This window comes from Cygnus atratus, chromosome 4 (genome assembly GCF_013377495.2).
Source record: "Cygnus atratus isolate AKBS03 ecotype Queensland, Australia chromosome 4, CAtr_DNAZoo_HiC_assembly, whole genome shotgun sequence".
Lineage (NCBI taxonomy): Eukaryota > Metazoa > Chordata > Aves > Anseriformes > Anatidae > Cygnus > Cygnus atratus.
Genome location: NC_066365.1, coordinates 61,290,927 through 61,309,536, shown reverse-complemented (window position 1 = coordinate 61,309,536; position 18,610 = coordinate 61,290,927). Strand labels below are relative to the sequence as shown.

The following is an 18,610-nucleotide window of genomic DNA, read 5'->3' as shown; positions in this document are numbered from 1 at the left end:
AGCCATATAAATGCAGATCTGGAATCCCAGCTGTGCTCCCTTCACAATTCGAGCGTTTGATCTGTTTTTCAGGGAGCTTCTGAGACCTGATTCAATACATGTTCGTGAGAAGACAACACAATCAAATTGAAAGCAATTTGGAAATTCAACTAGCTTGGCAAAGGGAAGCCTTCAAATGATGTAAGCCTGTAGTATGATAGCTCTTCCAATTTTCCAGAATAATATACTAACACCTCACCCTTTCATTCCTCAACAGTACCTTGCAGTTTGTCTGTACTCTTAGCCTGCAGAAATTGCTGCTTACACAGAATGGTTGCTAGTCTTCCATTTAAGATCAAAAGCAGCACCATAATTTGACAGTTCTTGACTGATTTGACAGGACATAAACTTTTCCCTCTATACTATCCAGCTGAACAAAATGAGTAAAGGGACAGTCATACAAGAAAAAGGCAATCACACAGCCATCTGACCACGTTAAAATCAGCATGGGCATGAGGTTTTTTTTCTTACTGGGAAAAAGAGAAAAGGTTCCTGACTCATGGCAGTAGAGCTTTGCCCAGCACAACCCTGAAGGTAACTAAAATAAATAAATAGAATTTAGATAAAACTTGAGATCTATTTTCAAGATGTTCCCAAAAACTGGCAGTGCTGGTTCCATGTAAGCCTGTGCACAGAAGCAGTGATACTTTAATCCAGCTACATCATGTAGAGATATGGTTTACTTGCAGAATGGAAGAATACCTTTTCTCCAGCTGAAAGCCTTTCCCCTTTGGATTACAGTGACGGAGACAGCCCAATATGTAAAACAATATACATTTATTTAGCACAAAAGTCCACGTTCAAATAGAAGTGTTTTTTTTTTCTTTGTACTTCTTTATAGCACTTTGTGTTAGTCATTGTAGTTCCTTCCTTTTTGAACAAGCAGAGACATTTGGCAAAACCACTGTTTTATCCTACAACTGTAGGCCTGATAGCAGCTTATAAACTAAGGCAAATTAGGAAGTCCTTCTCAAGTAAGCCATCTCTATACAGTTCCATTAACTCCAGTGGAACATTCACAAGAAAAGTGTTACAAGACAAGGATATATGATCACCATGTTTCCTACAGTTACAGCCAACATAATACGCAGTGGTGGGGCTATGTTCCCAGGCAGAGAAAGAAGAAAAAGACTCCTGGAAGATTCACAATAAATTGCCAGAAGCAGCGGCTGAGAAAAGAATCCAACCACTACATGTGTGATTACACAACATAAGCACAATTCCCATTTCAGAAAAAAAAAAACAAAAAAAAAACGTGTAAGTCATCACATAATGCTCAGGATTTGAACATCTACAGACTTTAAAGCCCGCAACTTTTATTTAGGGACAAGTACGTAGTACTTGTCAGTAAATAATTGCAGACAGCTCACAACAGACAGCACAAAAACACTACTTCAGATTTGGTTCCAATAATGACATGATCACAATTACTGGATACATAAGACCATCCAAATTATGCTGGCAGTCAGACTTTCCACAGCTTCTCCTTTACTGAAGTTTCACCGTCTTAAGTGACTGACATCAAAGATGTGCTGGAACTAGTTCAGTCTTCCCTCCTGTAGTTATCACCTGGATTAGACTCCCTGAATTCGGTCGATTCTTTCCTGTTATCCAGTCATAAAAGGTTCTGTTTTAAAATAAATAGATAAAACAGGATGAGGAGGAGAGAAAATATACACACACACACACACTATCAGTCATAAAAGCCTACTGATTCTCCTTTTCCTACCTCTCTGTAGTGATTTCTATGCATGTCACAAACTAGCAACGCAATCACTGGATTCAGACCCTCAGAGTAGGACAGAGGTCCAGAGAAATCAGAAGGCCTTTACAGTACATATGCAGGATTTTCAGAACACTTCAAAGAAAGAGGCCAGGAGTTGCATAAAAACAGAAAGATGTCAAAAAGTTTTTCCCAAGTTAAAAAAAATAAAATAATTGATAAGTGGGAGGCAGCGGCTACTTAAATTGCCTTTATAGTATGTATCAAACATGGACATAAGGCTAAAATAGAGTTGCTAAACCTTATAGGGTTGTTAAACCATACAGGCTAAATAATTGCTCTTTTCCCTCTATCTCTCTGTATTCTATTCATTCTTGCCAGACCTATCCCCTTGCCTTTCAACCTGTGCAAGTACCCTTTCTTTCCAAGTCCCTTCTTTCTTAACCCATTTTTCTGCCAATGGGCCATCACGTATTTAATGTTGAAATTAGTCTCAGTGTAAGCACAAAAAGCTCTAAGACATCCAACACACACTGAGTAAGATGGCCTCATTCTAGTTAGCACACCAGAACGCTTATCAAAACTAATACAGAAAACACAACATTTTCCAGGTCCATCAGCCTTTCCACTATTGTGGACAGAGCTACTGCCATTTTGGAACATCTTGCCATTTAACACAACATATATGAATACAACAGGCTTCAAAATGCAAGCACCCCATGGGAAAAAGAGTTCCTGCATCCTAGAAAGGATGCAGATGTTAACAAATCCTAAGAACACTAGAATTCTTTCTTTCAGCACCAGTGCACTTTTCAGTTTTCAAAGCTGGATTTAAGTTCAGAGAATTAGAAGCTAAGAAACAAAACAAAACACTGAACTTAATTCTCCCGTAAGGAAAAAGTCTTTAGAAGTTAAAAATTAATTTGTAAAAAACCACAAACATCTGGTTAAGCACAATAAAGAACTTTTTTGAACATTTTTAGGCCAACTAAACTCAATTGATGGGACACTTAAAGAACCACAGTGAACAGCTGCATAGGCTTCTCGAACCAAAAAACATTTTCCACTCTGGCATCCAACTGAATAAAAATTCACATCACAAGGAAACCAAATGTCACAACTACTCTGAACAATTAGCAATAGGTGAATGCTATTTCGGTGTCAGTTCTAAAAGCTTTTGAATTTGTAAGAGTAAAGAAAAACATTACGTCCTTTACAACATGAAAGTAGATTCCTTTCCATTTTTCCCCCTCAACAAGGCAAGATAGCCATGTCCATTGTTTTCTTCCATTTAACAGATCACCCTCAGCAAAGTCCTTGCTACTCTCCACTACATCACAGAAGGCAGTACGTATGCTGCACCTTCTCTTGGAAGAATTAGAAACAATAAACCTTATTGTCTCAGCCTGTTGCTAAATAAGCTGCAGCTGAAGTTTCAGCATTTTGAAACATCACTCGGGACAAGCCTTTGTGGATAATGGAAAAAAAAAAAAACTTGGCTAAATTTTTCTAAACAAGAGCAGGAATTTTTCCAACTGTGAGAAGTGAATTAACACACCAAAAATCGGGTAGTGAAGAGTGTCAAAGCGAATAAATAAAACTAAAGTTTACACACCTATTTGCAGTTTACCTTTAAGACAAACTCCTGCATCTGCTGTCTGTAATTTGATTTGTCTACTGGCTTTATGAGATTCTCTGGCTTCCGACTGCTTAAGGCTATCTGCCTTGTCGCTATAACAGGTGTAGAGATGCTGAAGCTGATGGAGTTGAGCTAATTTTCTCCAGCTAGGAAGCTTGTGCAAGAGGCCTAATGTGATTTGAAGACATACAGGATCAGGGGAACGATGGGGAAAAACAAAACCCCAAACACTCCAATCCAAGACAGCTACTTAGAAAGAACACACAGTAGGATGCAGCAGGAAAAGGCACAGTAAGGAACTGCTTAGTTATCACACGTATACTCACTCAGCAATGAATTCTAAGGATGTCCAGGAGCTGAAATCTGCGTCAGGCATTGATTTCCTGTTTGCTGGCGTATCCAGGGTAACCCTGTGATTAAAATGAGATAAAACTTTTATTTGTACATACTGTTTCTGATAAGAGCCACCTGCTTCTATTCATCACTGCAACATATGCTCCACTTTTATATACCACGTGCTATGGATTTCCTTTGCATCCTCTACATATGTTAACAGCATATAACCATCAGTTTCAATGTATATCAAAGGATCACAGCTTATAACCCCTTAGCTACCTGTCTTCCTGATGACATCCAGCCCACTAGGGCTATCACTTAGCCCACAGCTTTCTTCCAGTCTCTCTCATGCTCGTTAAAAACAAATGAAATTTTAATCCTAATATCCACTACTGTTTTGCAAAGGAAAGGAAAAAAAATAATCATTTTTAGGATACGTTGCACATCATTATTTGCATACGTTCAAGATGTGTCCTTTCCCTGTGAAGCTATGTCAGTCTAAGAAGCTATTTGAGTACTGTAGACAGGACATCACACCCGTATCAATGTGACTTGAAGTTACAGCAGTAATTAAACAAGATGATACAGACAGAGGTAACTGCAATCACTTACGGTAAAACAGCAACAGCAGCAGAACCAGATGGCAAGCCACTACTGGTACCAGCCAAACTCTGACAAAGCTGGTGCACTGCTCCTTTGGCCATGCCATAGCCAATCATCCCTAGCAATTAAAAACAGGATAATTAGAGCACAATCAATACAGCTCTCATTACCAGCACTATGACAGAAACTCCCGTTATCTGACAACCAGTAAGTTTCAGATCACCTAAGACAGCCAGAACAGAATCAGACTTAAAACATATTTTTAAAAAATCCCAACAATTCTTACTAGCTATCCTGGAACTACCACAAAGTTCAGTTGACTCAGCATTACAGAAGTACGAAACTTACTGAGTTAAGCATCTTTAGTTAACGCTTCAAAATGTACCCTGAAGGATGAGATTTACAGGGTTAACCTTACAAAGCTAAACTAGTAAGTGTGAAGAGGTTTTTATTAAAGAAATCATTTGTTAATTTTAAGCATATGACAAAGGTTATTTGCAGGTTTGGACCCGAACAGATACAGCTCATTTCTCTCCAAAACAGTAATTCACCTGGTCAGCATCCTGACTATAAAACAAACAAACAGAAAACAAACAAAAACAACCCATATGCCTTAAGGTAGAAAGTGACTGAATAACCTGCACATAAAACCAACATCTTCCCAAACACTGCTGCTTTCTGAGCAGCCAGTATTTAGCAGTGTAAGATGCATACGAAGGAGAGCATCCTGCACACTGCTCAGGTAAAGATCTGGACAATCAGGGTGCTCCAGGTCTGAGATGTCTCATGGTATGTATCTGCCAAGCAGCCTAGACACAGACTAAGCACGTAGGAAAAATAAGTCTATTTTGTGTACTACAACTGGATGCCTTTCTACCCATTTACACAACTGTACAACCCCTTTTCAATGTTCCTGAGGAAGTAACTAGTAATGAAGGTACCCAGGTAGTTTTACATTGTAGAAATGTTTCTGTTATATTCAGTTAGACATATTGTATAACAAACATGTTTATTAGGAGGAACCATGGGCAGCAGTAGCTAACATTTCATTATGACTACAAAATATTCGCATTTCTATCATAATTCCCTCTTGCCTCTTCTCTAAACCAATCGGTCAGTCTTCTTAAACCTGCATTTCTTAGCTATCGCTGTCAGACTGCTTCTTTAACTTACATTATTTTCATTTTTCTTCAATTTGCATTAAATGACTCAGCATTTTCACAGATGGAAAAGACAAAAAAAATCACAGTAAGAGAAAACAAAAAAGAGATGATTCCTTCCATAATAGCTGGTAATAACAAGCTTAACAAGGCACATTTGCAAAAGTTGAGTAACATTTCTTTCCCAATTCTTCCTGATGTTAATAAGTTGCATGTGTTTGCCTAAAGCACTGCTATGTTTTTTTTGTTTTGTTTTGTTTTTTTTACATTCCAGACTTGTTGAAAACAGCCAGTTCAAAACATGAAAGCAAATCACCGATTCCTGTGTTGTGGTCCCTACCTCCCAAAATGAACCAAACAAAAAACATCATGAAAGTTTGCCACGGCTCCCATTTTTCTCATCTGTATATTGTCAGTCAGTAGTACACAGTAAATTATTCATCTACTGACTGACATAAAATAAGCCTTTTATCTTCAGACTAGGCCAGATGATTTTTCTACTCTGTTTACAGCTGCATTAACTACAGAATACAGCATATTTCTCCTGAATTATTTTAGACAAGGCTTTCACAAATATTCATTAATTTTATGATTTAAAAAAAGAATTAATAGCTATGTCTCATCAAAATATTGCTGAAGTCACACTAGAAGATTGAGAAATAAGAGCATTTTTTCCAAAAAAAAAAAAAAAAAAAAAGAAAACTTTCCCTGCCTGTGGGCTTCTGTGCTGCTGTTTTTTAATTTTAAATTGTTCCCAGATTTTCTCCATGCAGACCAACATGCCTAGGAGTCAGATGAGAAAAAAAATCTCAGGAAAGTTTGTACTAAATAGCTACTGAAGGGCAAAGCTGAAAGTCAACAAGCTTATCTTTGGCTGAAGCAAAGGTGGACTGGAATCAGAACATGAACAGGACAAGCACATTTAATAAAATCAGCTGAGTCATCACTGATTGAAAAACTGGGCAATTAAAGACTCTGCCTTTCAGAACACAAATAAGATATTTAACTGTATTTAAGCACTACACCTACTGTTGTGTGCTTCACAATTCTTCACATTTTTCCAAATTACTTTTCCTACTGTACCATGTATTAGCCAAGTACATTTCATGAATGCATGTCAACCATTACTTAATGGTGATTTTGTTTGCACTCCTGCTTCAAGAGATTCAATATTGCCATCTGTAAAGTTACACTTACCGTAAGTGTTTCAGCAGCAGTTTTCCATTTCTGTTAGATGTCAAGAAACTGGTTTGTTTTTTTCACAGACAGACTAACGTATAACTCATGTCCCAACAGTTATCATGCATGGCATTTTACCTGGAGTTCCAGATAAAGCAGCTTGAGCTCCTGTCAAAGTCAGAAGACCTCCTTCCTTCAGATGTTTTGTGGCTAAGTGACTGGAAATAGTGGATGTCCAAACACTCTGTTTCCACATCAGATCACAGTTCTTATACAAAGCTGATTAGGAAGAGAATTAGGTAACTTAAGAACAAGACTTCTAACTCTGATTTCCTTCCTATCACACGGAGTGCAACAGAACTATGCAAAGTACTATAAAAACATGCTTTCTATCATTTCCTACTTCTGTATCATATAAAATACCCATTTATTTATTCTAACTCTCCCTTCTCTTTAGACTTTGAATCCCAACTTGACAGCATATATTCTAGACAATTACCTGCTTTCTTACTATCAGAAATAAAAAAATAAACACCAGATAGTTTCATTAGCTCTCTGTTAATGTTTGTGCTCAGTTCAAAGATTTCCAAATTCTTCAGACTTCTATAGGGATTGTTTCAATTTATGTCAATGATCTAAAAATGTTTACATTAGCTTCTCCTCACCTTATTGTAGCATGAGCTCTCTTTCCATAATTTCCTCACTGGCTGCTCAACTTGTGGATAGAAGACTCCAAGAAATAAAGGAGTTGAATCAAGCACTTGATCAAGCTGATCACTTGATCCCAAAATAACCTTAATTCATAGTAACGTTATTGGAAGGATAGTAGGGTATGATCCATCACGTCATTGAAATTACTGTACAAATTTATAACAATACAATATAATGCAATTCTATAAAAGTATTCGCTCTGATTTAACTGCATACGTCTTCTCATATTCTCTCTTTAAAGTGAATATTTTGCATTTGATGTCTGAACAAGGAAGGGGAAGGAAAACACCACATTTTAAAAGATTTACTCCAGACAGAAAGGCTTTTTTTTTTTTTTTAAGTCTCTACACTAGTACATAAAACAATTTCCTGAATATTATACATTTAAAAGCTTTATAAACTGAGGACTTCTTTTCCCCTCTAGCACAGCCTCTGGCCATGAAACAGCTCTTTCCAATACTGTATTGTATACCAATAGCTCAGAAAACTGCAGCAGGCATCTGAGTTGTTATGCAAAAAGCAATGATTTGGGCAAAAAGATCAATGGTCCACTCAGCCAGTATCTTACGTAACAAGCCTGACACACATAACCTTGGCAAAAGTTAGTTCATAGGTAATGCTGAACTCCTTTATATAGTGCATCAAGATTTACCAATAAAAATGGTGCATCAAAAAGTACCGTTGAGAACATCAAGGGTTTTGGAAATCTAACAAGCACCAATAATTCAGAAAAGTGCTAAGAAACATTGTGACTGAGCTACTTTGCACTATTAGGCTAACATCTTCAGGACTCTGGATGAAAGATGATCTCAGAGACCTTTATTACCATGATTTTTAAGGATTCCTCTCAGATTTCAATCATGTATTTGCTAGCATGCACCGGCTTACATTTAGCTTTGGCACTGCCTCCAGCCCATCCTCCTGCAACACACAAGATTGCATCCACCTTTTCTTCACCAAGAAGCTTCCCAATCTCTGCTGTCACCTTCAAAACACAGAACATAACATTCTGAAAACATTGAATTTGTAAGGTAAAAGAATAAATATCAAGAATGCCTTAACATTATTCAACTACATAACTGGAAAAAAAATACAACAAACAACAGCAATTTAAACAGCTGCACAAAATTAACACTTATGATTTATCAACTCAATAATTGGGTTGAAAGCTAACTGTAGATGCAAGTCAGACCGTACACTGTGTGATGTCACTGGCAATAACTGATTTGAGCAGGACTGAAAGATCCGATCCTTACCTATATTATAAGCATTTTTCATTTGTGACTTACTTTTGGACAGGTTCTTCTCTGCACACTGTGCTGTTTAATAATACAGGAAATGAAACTCCAGGTCTGATCAGAACTGCTTCTGTGACATTTCCAATGATAGCACAAGAAACAAACAACTAAAGCCTCCTTATAAATCACATCCTTGGATTTGAGTATATAGGCTTTTAAATATCCAGTATTTCTTTCTCTTTCAAATGAGACTTTGCACTTGGTAATGAATTTGTTGGTTGTCAATTTTCTCTGTCACAGTGCAAACCCTACGGGGAAACGTTTTCAGCATTACCATCCAGCTATACAACACAGACAGGACATGAGAAAGAAGTGCTGCATTTTAAGATGTCCTAATCCACCTTGATTAAAGTAATCTCATTCTGCCCGCAGCCCTTCAGGTAACAAAGAGGAAGATAATACACAAGCGTGACACATTCTGAGTGACAACATAGGGTAACTTCTGAACTCCCAAAGCAAGCTCTTCCACACATCCATGCCTCCAAGCAGTTAAAAGGAAAGTGAAAAATAAATGAAGTTAAGAAGTGGCAGGCAAATGGTGGCACCCCTGAGCTCAGGGTACAGCAGCAGGATACCAAAACCAGCGGGGTGCCCACAGTCGGGGGTCTCAGTGCTTCTGAGAGAGGGTTTATGGCGAGCGGGTGCAAACCCACTGCATGGAGCCCGGACCGAGGGGCCTCCCCCGCGCCCCCCCCGGCCCCGCGACGCGCTCCCACCTGCTCGGCCTGCTCGGGGAAGGACTCTGTCGCCCTCACCACCACGTTGACGCTGGCGTCCTCGTTCTCGGCCAGGTCGATGCTGGCGACCCACTGGGGCGGCGAGAAGGCACCGTTAGCGCCCGGCGGGGCACCCTTCGTTCTCCCCCCCCCCTTACTTCCCCCCCTCCAAAGCAGCCCCGTCTCGCCCCCCCGGGGCCCGCAGCAGCCCTGCCGGCGCTCACCCAGTTCCTGGCCTTGAAGTACTGCACGCACTGCGAGCCCAGAGCCCCTCTGCCCCCGTACACCAGCACCCTGCCCGCCGCCGCCATGCTCGCTGCTCGCCTCGCTCCGGCTCCGGCCCGGCCCAGCCCGGCCCCAGCCTCCCCTCTCACCGACGCCACACAGGGGCCGCCCCCGGGGCCGGGGGGGGCTGGCGGCTGCCTCCGCCTCGCACCGAGAGCAGGAGGAGCCTCCGAGCCGGGGTTGAGCCCCGGGGAACCGCTGGGTTTTTACCTCAGCCTCCCGCCCTTCAGCGGCGGGTTGTGTTCCCTCAGGGGAGTGTTAATTAGCGAGCGGCTGTAAGGGGCTGTAACTGTAGGAGTGCGAGCAATTGTTGCCGGTTTTCTTTAGTGCTGCTCGATATTGCTGCTAGGTGGAATTCCTGCCCTCGCCACAGCCCCCAGCTCCAGGCCCTACTGCCTGCCTGTGCCTCCCCACCCTGCACGAAGGGCCCTGCGCTGCCTGCTGCAGGCAGCAGGTCCGGGTGTGAAACCTCAGCCTTCTGGACAGAATTTAAACACCTCAGCTAGCAGGCCGAGGGATGGAAGGACATCGCTCTGAGGGTTACTGCCAGCCCTGGTGGCTCTGACAGCACTGACATTTACACAGGGAAAGAGTAAGCACCAGGAGGAGGTAGCTTAATGCAGCCGAGATGTCAGCAGAATTCTGCTGCTAAACTCCACGTTTGCAAAGCTTTGTCCTTTGCAGCTATTTACCCATGTTTTTAATCATCTTAAAAAAAAATGCTTCTAATTTTAATCCCACGTGGTTATGCTAAAGAACTTGATGCCATTTGAGCAGGACTATTAAAGCTCTGGTGAAACATTAGCCATGCAACAGATATAGGATTACTTTCTGCAGAAACAAGCACCACCGCATGACAGGGTATTGAAGCTATTGTTTGCAACCATTTGAGGATGCTTTCACAGCAAAACATCTTTTTGGACTTGATTTTTAACTGTACAGTTTAATTTATGGAGCTTTGAAATACAATGAGATGTATTTTGAAATACTTGCTATTCGTTCATGGATTTCAGAGCGACAGGAAAAATGGGAAATGTGCCTAATTACTGAAGAGAGGCCTTGGAGATGATTCCTTGAAACCACTAGGATGCCCGGGTGTTTTAAAAAGACTTTGTTTGCCTTGGCTTCTACAATAAGTTTTGCGTCTTTTATCTTAATTGCCGTCGCAATGGGGACCGAAAAGTGGATGACTGGAAAGATGCTTTGCAAAACAGGAGCTGATTTAGTCAATGCCACAGATCCAGAGCTGGTCAAGTTCATGGGAGAAATTTACTATGGCCTTTTTAGGGGCGGCAAGATACGCCAGTGCGGGCTGGGAGGGCGTCGTTCCAAATTCACAAGTAAGTACAATTTTGGTTGAATCTCTAGTCAAATGTCTAGTTCAACTTTATAAGCACTCCATTCATTTTGTTTACATAACCTGTAGAAAGCAAATCATTATTATTAAACGTATAATTGTGGCTTACTTGTGGTCTGTATGGTTTGGGATTTGAGTGCTATTTCAGGCTAGGTTTTCTCTCTGATTATGTTTTGTAATTCTGGAATCAAAGAAAAAAAAAATCCCTAGAGCTAGATTGAGTATTTCCTTTTAGTCTTGTGAAGGGAGCGAAGAGGGTTCCCTTTCAGTCTTGTGTCCCAGGAGAGCTATAGGAGGAAGTACATTGGAGATGACCCTGTAAGTCATACTTTTCCTTGACTGAAACTTTCCTGTGCCAAGTGTTGCTCTGCAATATCTGCACCTCTATTCTTGCCATATTTGTTAAAGTGCTCCCTTTTTCCTTTTCTTTTTCCTTTTCTTTTTCTTTTTCTTTTTCTTTTTCTTTTTTTCCTTTAAGAAGTAGGGATTTATTTAGCCAGCCCCATTTATGTATTTCTCTAGCTGTCCCAAAATAGATGTCTGCCATAGTAGATACTCCTAACTTATATTAACACGTTGAGGAAGTTTTTACTTTGTTGAAGAAGTTTTTACTTTCTTTTCTGGTAACTTCAAAGAGAGAAAAAATGCTGAATGCATACAAAGTGTAGAAATATCAAAGATTTTCTTGAGCTCTCAAAAGCTGTCAGATGTTGATCTGTACTTTGGATGACTTCCAGTTTTCACACATCTTGTGCTGAAGTGAAAATGATATTTTGCATCAAAGATGTTTAGTTTGGTGGATAGATCTGCAGCATCTTAAACCAATGTAAGTTGAAGCTGCCGCCGTCTCACTCTCCCCTGCTGCACAGCAGTGCTGGCTCATCCTTTGCAATGGCTGTGGTACTTAACGTAGTTGTGTGGTGAGGTAGATCAGGGAGTTAAGCTTGCTGAAAATTAGCCTGCAAAAGATCAATTTCTTTCCCATAAACTCATCCCTCTATACTGGCTCCCTACATAGCTGCACAAACACCGCTATAAAGTCTTGAAAGCAGGCAGGACTGTGGTCTTAGGAGTGGTGAAGAGAACCAGCGAAACTTAGATCAGTGTGACCTGTTGTTACGCTGTGAATTTGGACTAACCGCTTTTCAGTAACCAAAATGGCTGGCAAATAGGACATCAGGTCAAAGCTCATCCTGCTCTGCTGCTGCTCCTTCTCTTCAAGGTATTCAGAAATATAGTTCCAGTTCTTTCACCCCATCCATGAATGTCAAAGAGAATGAAGAAAAAGGTAGCTGATCCTCTGTAAAAGGATTTAATCCTTTTACAACTTTCTAGCCTTGTTAGTAAACTTTCTGATTAATTACTGTGTAACCTGAGAAGAAGGCCTAGCATTCCACCCTCACCACCGACTGTATTAATACATATCTGGAGGTTGTGATCCTATTCTTCTTAGACAAACAAAGCTCTCACTGAAGCTAGCAAAAATTTTTCCTGTTAGACCTGTAAAATTGAGTCAATAAATGCAGCGGACACAACCACGCATTTAGGTAAACAAGTGTGCCACTTGTTTCCCTTTTAAGGGAAAAGGCTTTCCCTTTTAAGTATTTTAATAGCTCCATAAAGGTTGCAACTTTCACAACACTGGCACCAAAATGGTATCATGATAGTATTACAAAGCTGTTAAATTCACCACCTTTTGGAGGTGTTCCCATACATACTGTGTCATCTATGTCAGATCCACGTGGTTGTTACTGGAAGTGCTAACCCATCTAAATTGGCATGAGATGTGTACGTTTTGACATCTGAATCAAGCCCCGCAAACAAACTGGGAAAGCCAGACATTTTGTCTGCGTGTACAGCAAAAACAGCTGGAATGTGTCAGCAGCCCCCAAGGCAATGTCCTTCCTCAGGGTTCTTATTTCTGTGTATTAAGACAGGCTCGCTGCTCATGTCTTTGGGACCTGGCTGAGAGCCTCAGAAAAGACACAAAAGAATCTTTCCAACCACCCTGAAAACTCTGCTGGTTTATACTAAAGCTAAATTCCATGTGCTTTGTTTTTTACTGGCAGTTATTTTCCACTGGGAAAGTAAGCTAGTTTCTGGCTTCCCATTCCTCTTCTACTCTCCTCCTTTCTTCTTGTTGGAGTCTTTTCTGTAGCTCCTGTGTATACCATACCTCGCTATAAGCCCGGAATGAATTCCTGAAGAGCTGGTGAATCATGGATTTTTGTATGGAATTTGTACAGTATGAAGTATTCTGAATAATCTACTGGAATTCTGTAATGTCACGATGACCAAATTATATCCTTGATATTTGCTGTGTCATCTACCAGTTATTGCTGCCTGCATTTTATGTGGTTTCTTTGGATTTTTTTTTTCAGTTATGCAGCATAGGAAGCAATCTATTTGTTTATAATATGATGCACCTTCTTTTTAGTGACATAATTAGGCAGTTAGTCCTTCCAAATACGTATGAATGTGTGGCGCTACATTACCTGAAGGGCTCTTCTTGATCGGCCTGTATTTTAGGTTCCTTCTTAATCAGCTTTTCTCTTTCCTGTCAGTCAGCACATCATCTGTTCCCTCCTCATGTTTCTTCTGATTCTGTTACTGAAGGGCTGCATGATAACCTGAATTCTTGCATGTTCTGCATCTCCCTATTGCTGGCTGATGTTACTCCATCAGTTACTCCAGCGAAGTAACTGTCTGTGAAGACAAAAACAGGTTAATAAAGTCACTGTCCTTTACAGACAGGCAGGCTGCCGAGGAAGAGCTCGTGTATAATAAAACCTGTGAATACTTCATGCCAAGCCTGCCCTGACAGCAGCACTTTGCAACCTTTCTATGAGTTTAACTAAAGCACTGTCCAACACCCAGAAACATGTAAAAGGGGTATAAACACTTGATGAGAAACCAGGAAGGGAATTTGAAAGTGGAAATCTGTGGGATTAGGAAAAATGAATTCAGAGTGGATCTCACTGGAGCCATTTTTAAAGAGAGGAAGAGAGAGAAAGAAGAATCATATGAGAAACTAAATCAAGCAGAAGTAACACTAATTCAGACAGCAAGGGGCTGGACAAGGAAACTGGAACTATTGGACTTCAAAGGCACGAGATTAAGAGCATGGGACAGGAATGGGAAAATCAAACGAAAGAAGTTTGGGGTAGAGAGCAGACGTGAAAACAAGGCAGAAAAGAATGCAAGAGCAATACAGCAGCAGAGATAAAGACATTAACAAAACTAGATAAATAACACAGTACTTAACCCTGCATCCTTATTCACAGATCCTTTGTGAGTTATTGTTCCTCCTGTAGAATATCCTGTAGTAGAATATATAGTAAGAGTTTGTCTTACGCAGTGAGAAATAAAACATTGTGAGTGTAACTACCTGAATTGATTGCTTTATAAAAATAGTCTTGTTTATATATAATTTGATTTTGGTGCATGACTACAGTGTGATGTTTAATGTTGTCACAAAAAAAATACACGCTAAATAGATTTTTTTTTTCTTGACAGTTTTCCCACATATGGTGAAAAAGCTGAATACAGGCCTGCATGTGATGATTATAATGTTCCTCTGTGTGGCCATGGGCTTTTCTCTGGTCAGTTTTGGATTCTGCATTCTTAATGCAATAAAAGTTCCTTACCGGGCTATTAAGGGTCCAGCAGGACTATGCCTTTGGAATTTACTTGCAGGTAAAATCATTTACTAGTATTTTTCACCAATTCCATTCATAGGAAAATGTTAACTGTAAAACTTCTTTTCTTGCCTTACTCAATATCTCCCTGACTTAAATACTTGTGAATAAAATGAAGTTACCAACGAATTCTCATCTATCCAAAGAGAGCTGTCAGATGGCTTTTCAGCATATCGTGTCTAGTCAACTTTTCACAGGAGCTGCAAATGCCAGTCTTCAGGGTTCATATCACTGATAAAAGGCCTTTATTATAAACTTAAATAAATTATAATATCATATTCTTTGGCAATACCTTAAAGGCTAAGCATTTTGGAGGTGTTTAAGCCATGTCTAAGTCTGTCACATTCTGTTTAAGACCCAATTTTGTATTTAATAAGTCCTTCTGAAGCACAACCAAAATGCATGTCTTGTTTTGACAACAATGGTGAATACTTCTTTCTTTTTGTTGCAGGTGGATTTATAGCACTTGCAGTCACCGGCTTTATGGCTGCTGTAAAACTTCATCACCTCACAGAAAGAATTGCCAATTTTCGGGAAAACGTCTTTCAATTTGTTATCTTAGAAGAAAGGTTTGAAGACTGTTTTTGGCTTTGTGTGGCAAGTGCCACAGCACATGCAGTGAACTTGCTGCTAATAGCCATTAGTGGTATTCATTTCCCTAAAATTAAGACTAAGACAGAAGAAGCAAATGTTACAGCAGAAGATATCATGTACTAATAAATCTACATAAGACTACTTTGGTGAAGTGAACTATCATGACAGAAACAGCTTCTTGACTCGTCAGCTTTTGTTTTGGACGGAGAATTTTGGTATAGACATGAGTAAAGATGCCAATTGTAAAAATCTGCAGTACTTTTTTTAAGGTCAGTCTACAAAACCAGCAATTAGCATGTGTGGGAAAGTAGGAAAAACAAATGCTACAAATATTATTCTCAAAACTGACCTATAGAGTTCACAGTTTTTATGAAATCTATATTTGGGCTATTTTAGAATACAGGTGATAATACAATTTCACCTAAACCAAGTATCATTTTGTTTAGAAAAAAAATATGTTTGTAAAAAATCTTTCATAATATAGGTTTATGTCAAAACAGAAAGGATGGATGTTTGCCAATTACCTTCTCAGAATTATCTGGACATTTTTGAGAGGGTCATATAAGACATGTTCAATAATATTAAACTGCATTGAAAAGGAAGATTTCTTTATCTCTAGGGCTAAATTTGAGAGAAAGCACAGGCTAATTATGTGTGATAAAGTTTTAAAACAGAAATTATCAAATCCCATGAACTAAAGAAGTGACAAGAGTGAAGTTTATGGGACTCAAATAATTAGTTTTAGCACTGAAATGCGCAGAACGCTCAGTAAAGAAAGTTACTAGAACAATTCAACATTTTTGCTATCTAGGCAACTCATGTAGATGTTTGAATAAGGACATGATTTAGCTTAAGCCTATGAGCTTAACATTTGACCCAGATATTTATTTTCCTTCCTCTTTTTACTTTGTTTACATCTAAAGACCAATGAAAATAGATGTCTTATGGGGTAAATTCTGCTTTCATTTGGTATTTTCATAAAATATGTTTTGCTGTTTTAAAACAGTGCTCTTAATTTACACAGCAGACTCAAACCACTAAATGCTTCAGCAGTGTTCATGCAAGCTCCATGTGAGGTAAAAAATTAAAATAGTTCATTTCATCTTCAGCACATATGCAGCAAGACCAGCAGACATAGTGAGCAATCTCTGTTACTGTAGTTTATACCATTATACACAAATAGAAAATGAAATATTTAACATTTGTAATCATTCAATGAACATATAATTTAAAAGAAGTTGTACAAAGACAATTATTATTTTAACACATAACTTAGCCTTTACTAAATATAATTTTCTTTAAGAAATTAAAAGGAATCAGATTGAGACCCACCATGTAGAAAGATAACTTGGGAAATGCTTTTCTGTAGTGTGCAAGTATTACAACACATTTTTCACACTGTGAATGAAGTGCATAATGCCCTGAAGATTTCCCCCCAAAACTATTATTTAAACTGTTATTGAGTAAAAGCAGTGGGACTACTCACTCAGGTAAAGATGAGATTGGTGGACTATTGTACTGGATTCCTAGGCAGGTTACAGTAGCTCTGAAAGAACCTTAAGAGAAGACTGTGTAAATAAAGAGGGTTAGCAGTGCTGATCAGATTTTGAATCTTGTGAACAGTGGAACATACTCTGCAGTTATAGTAAAAAAAAAAAAATCCTGATGCCACTTCTATAAAACGTCTGAGTATTACTATGGGATACTGTAGCTGCATGAATGGTGAAATAACATTATCATCCAATTACTGTTTTGTGACATGATAAAACAGTATTTTCAGTTCACTTTAAAGTGAATAGAAGTATTACCATGAAAGAATTAAACTGAATGAAAAAGATATAAGGTTAAAATAACCTTTCAGCTGCATAGGTTGTCACAGTTAAGCACTGCTAAGACACATTCATGGCAAAACACATAGAATATTTACCCTTTTGTTGCCTGGGAGGAAAAAAAAAGGTTAAATACAATCACACATGGTTAAGCTATACAATTACAAAGCACGCAATAAGATTAACAGTGGCTAACTCTATCACTTAGACCTTTGCAGCTTTCCCCTTTACATCATAAAATACTTTCAGAAAATCTGGAACTTGATATTAAGTGTTATAAACTGGATATAAAGTTACCTTATTTAAACATTTTAGTTATGCTTCACATAGAGACCTACCTAATCATATGCATAAGCAACATGGGGAAATGAAGGCTTCTTTGGGGGTATTTCAGAAAATTTGAAATCCCAAACAAGATAATTTATGAAGTATATCTGTCCAGAAATTTAAAGAGATTATGGCTAATATCCTGGTTTTCCATAAAATTGAAGAGTACTTAATATGCACTGGAAATACCCATTTAATTAATACTCGCAGAATATACAGATGCTCCATGAAGGTTGTAGAGAAGCCATGGAGCCATTTGTCAAAGAACAAAGAAACTATTCTTTGCATATAAGAGTCACTCCAAAATTAATGAGGTTAACTACTAAAACACTTTGAGATTTTTAGTAGTTATGATTTAACATTAAAAAAAAAAAAAGTAATTTTACAAGGTAAATCAAAATGGATGAAATTTCCTTCAGTTACTGTCTCTGAGTGACACTGTCCTCAATTAGACGTGTTTGTTCTGGCTCTCATACAGATGATACCATGCACGTCAGCAAACTCCAAACACTTATTCTCCACACAGTGCTCTTGCTAGAAAAGAATCTACTTCTGACACCACACTGATGACCCAGTATTCTGGTGTGAATTTTCTTGTCATAACCACAGTCAGTCTTGTTGGTCTTTCATTTTCACTTACTACATTTCTTAATTTTATTCTGGGAATTTATCACTTTTACTCAGAACCTAAATGCGAGGATATTATACAAGTAAGCTACCATCCTACGTGGGAAATTACATAAACTTGTTGTGTCTGCATTTGAGATATTTTTTTTGCAATTCTCATACACCACTTCAGTGTTTCACACGCATATTAAATATACTGTATGGTATCAGCTCCGTTTTTTATAGGCTGCTATAAGCCTCCCAGACAAGTTGTTTCACCCTCAGCAGCACGTGTGAACACTAACCTGGAGCACATCACAAGAGGACAAAATTCCGCCGTAACACCCGCTGCTCCCAACACCTTGCGCTAACAACGGGGGGCAGACCACGGGCCCTATGTCGCTTATGGGCTTACAAACTGTTTGGAAATTAGATCATTTCGGGTAGAGAAAGATTTTCCGAGCGGTGCGAGCCCACAGCCTCCAGTAGCAACCGCCTCAAAAGGCGACG

The 18,610-nt window shown here is 39.1% G+C and overlaps 2 protein-coding genes and 1 long non-coding RNA gene across 3 annotated transcripts; 1 reads left to right on the top strand and 2 right to left on the bottom strand.

Annotated features, from left to right (window-relative positions):
- Positions 1–799: 799 nt before the first annotated feature.
- On the bottom strand, positions 800–9,803 carry QDPR (quinoid dihydropteridine reductase). Its single transcript, XM_035569015.2, has 7 exons — positions 9,629–9,803; positions 9,405–9,497; positions 8,279–8,375; positions 6,818–6,958; positions 4,350–4,458; positions 3,728–3,811; positions 800–1,666 (listed from the first exon to the last, which is right to left on the bottom strand). The coding sequence occupies exons 1-7, from the start codon at positions 9,713–9,715 to the stop codon at positions 1,561–1,563; spliced, it is 717 nt and encodes a 238-aa protein (XP_035424908.1). The 5' UTR covers positions 9,716–9,803; the 3' UTR covers positions 800–1,560.
- Positions 9,804–9,848: 45 nt separating this feature from the next.
- Positions 9,849–15,782, top strand: CLRN2 (clarin 2). The gene is made up of 3 exons (XM_035569016.2): positions 9,849–11,029; positions 14,563–14,742; positions 15,196–15,782. Exons 1-3 carry the CDS (start codon positions 10,777–10,779, stop codon positions 15,459–15,461), a joined length of 699 nt encoding a protein of 232 aa, XP_035424909.1. The 5' UTR covers positions 9,849–10,776; the 3' UTR covers positions 15,462–15,782.
- On the bottom strand, positions 11,600–18,552 carry LOC118259466 (uncharacterized). The gene is made up of 5 exons (XR_004782032.2): positions 18,406–18,552; positions 16,825–16,906; positions 14,312–14,366; positions 13,542–13,752; positions 11,600–12,005 (listed from the first exon to the last, which is right to left on the bottom strand). It is a non-coding gene; the product is annotated as an uncharacterized LOC118259466 (long non-coding RNA).
- Positions 18,553–18,610: the final 58 nt, after the last annotated feature.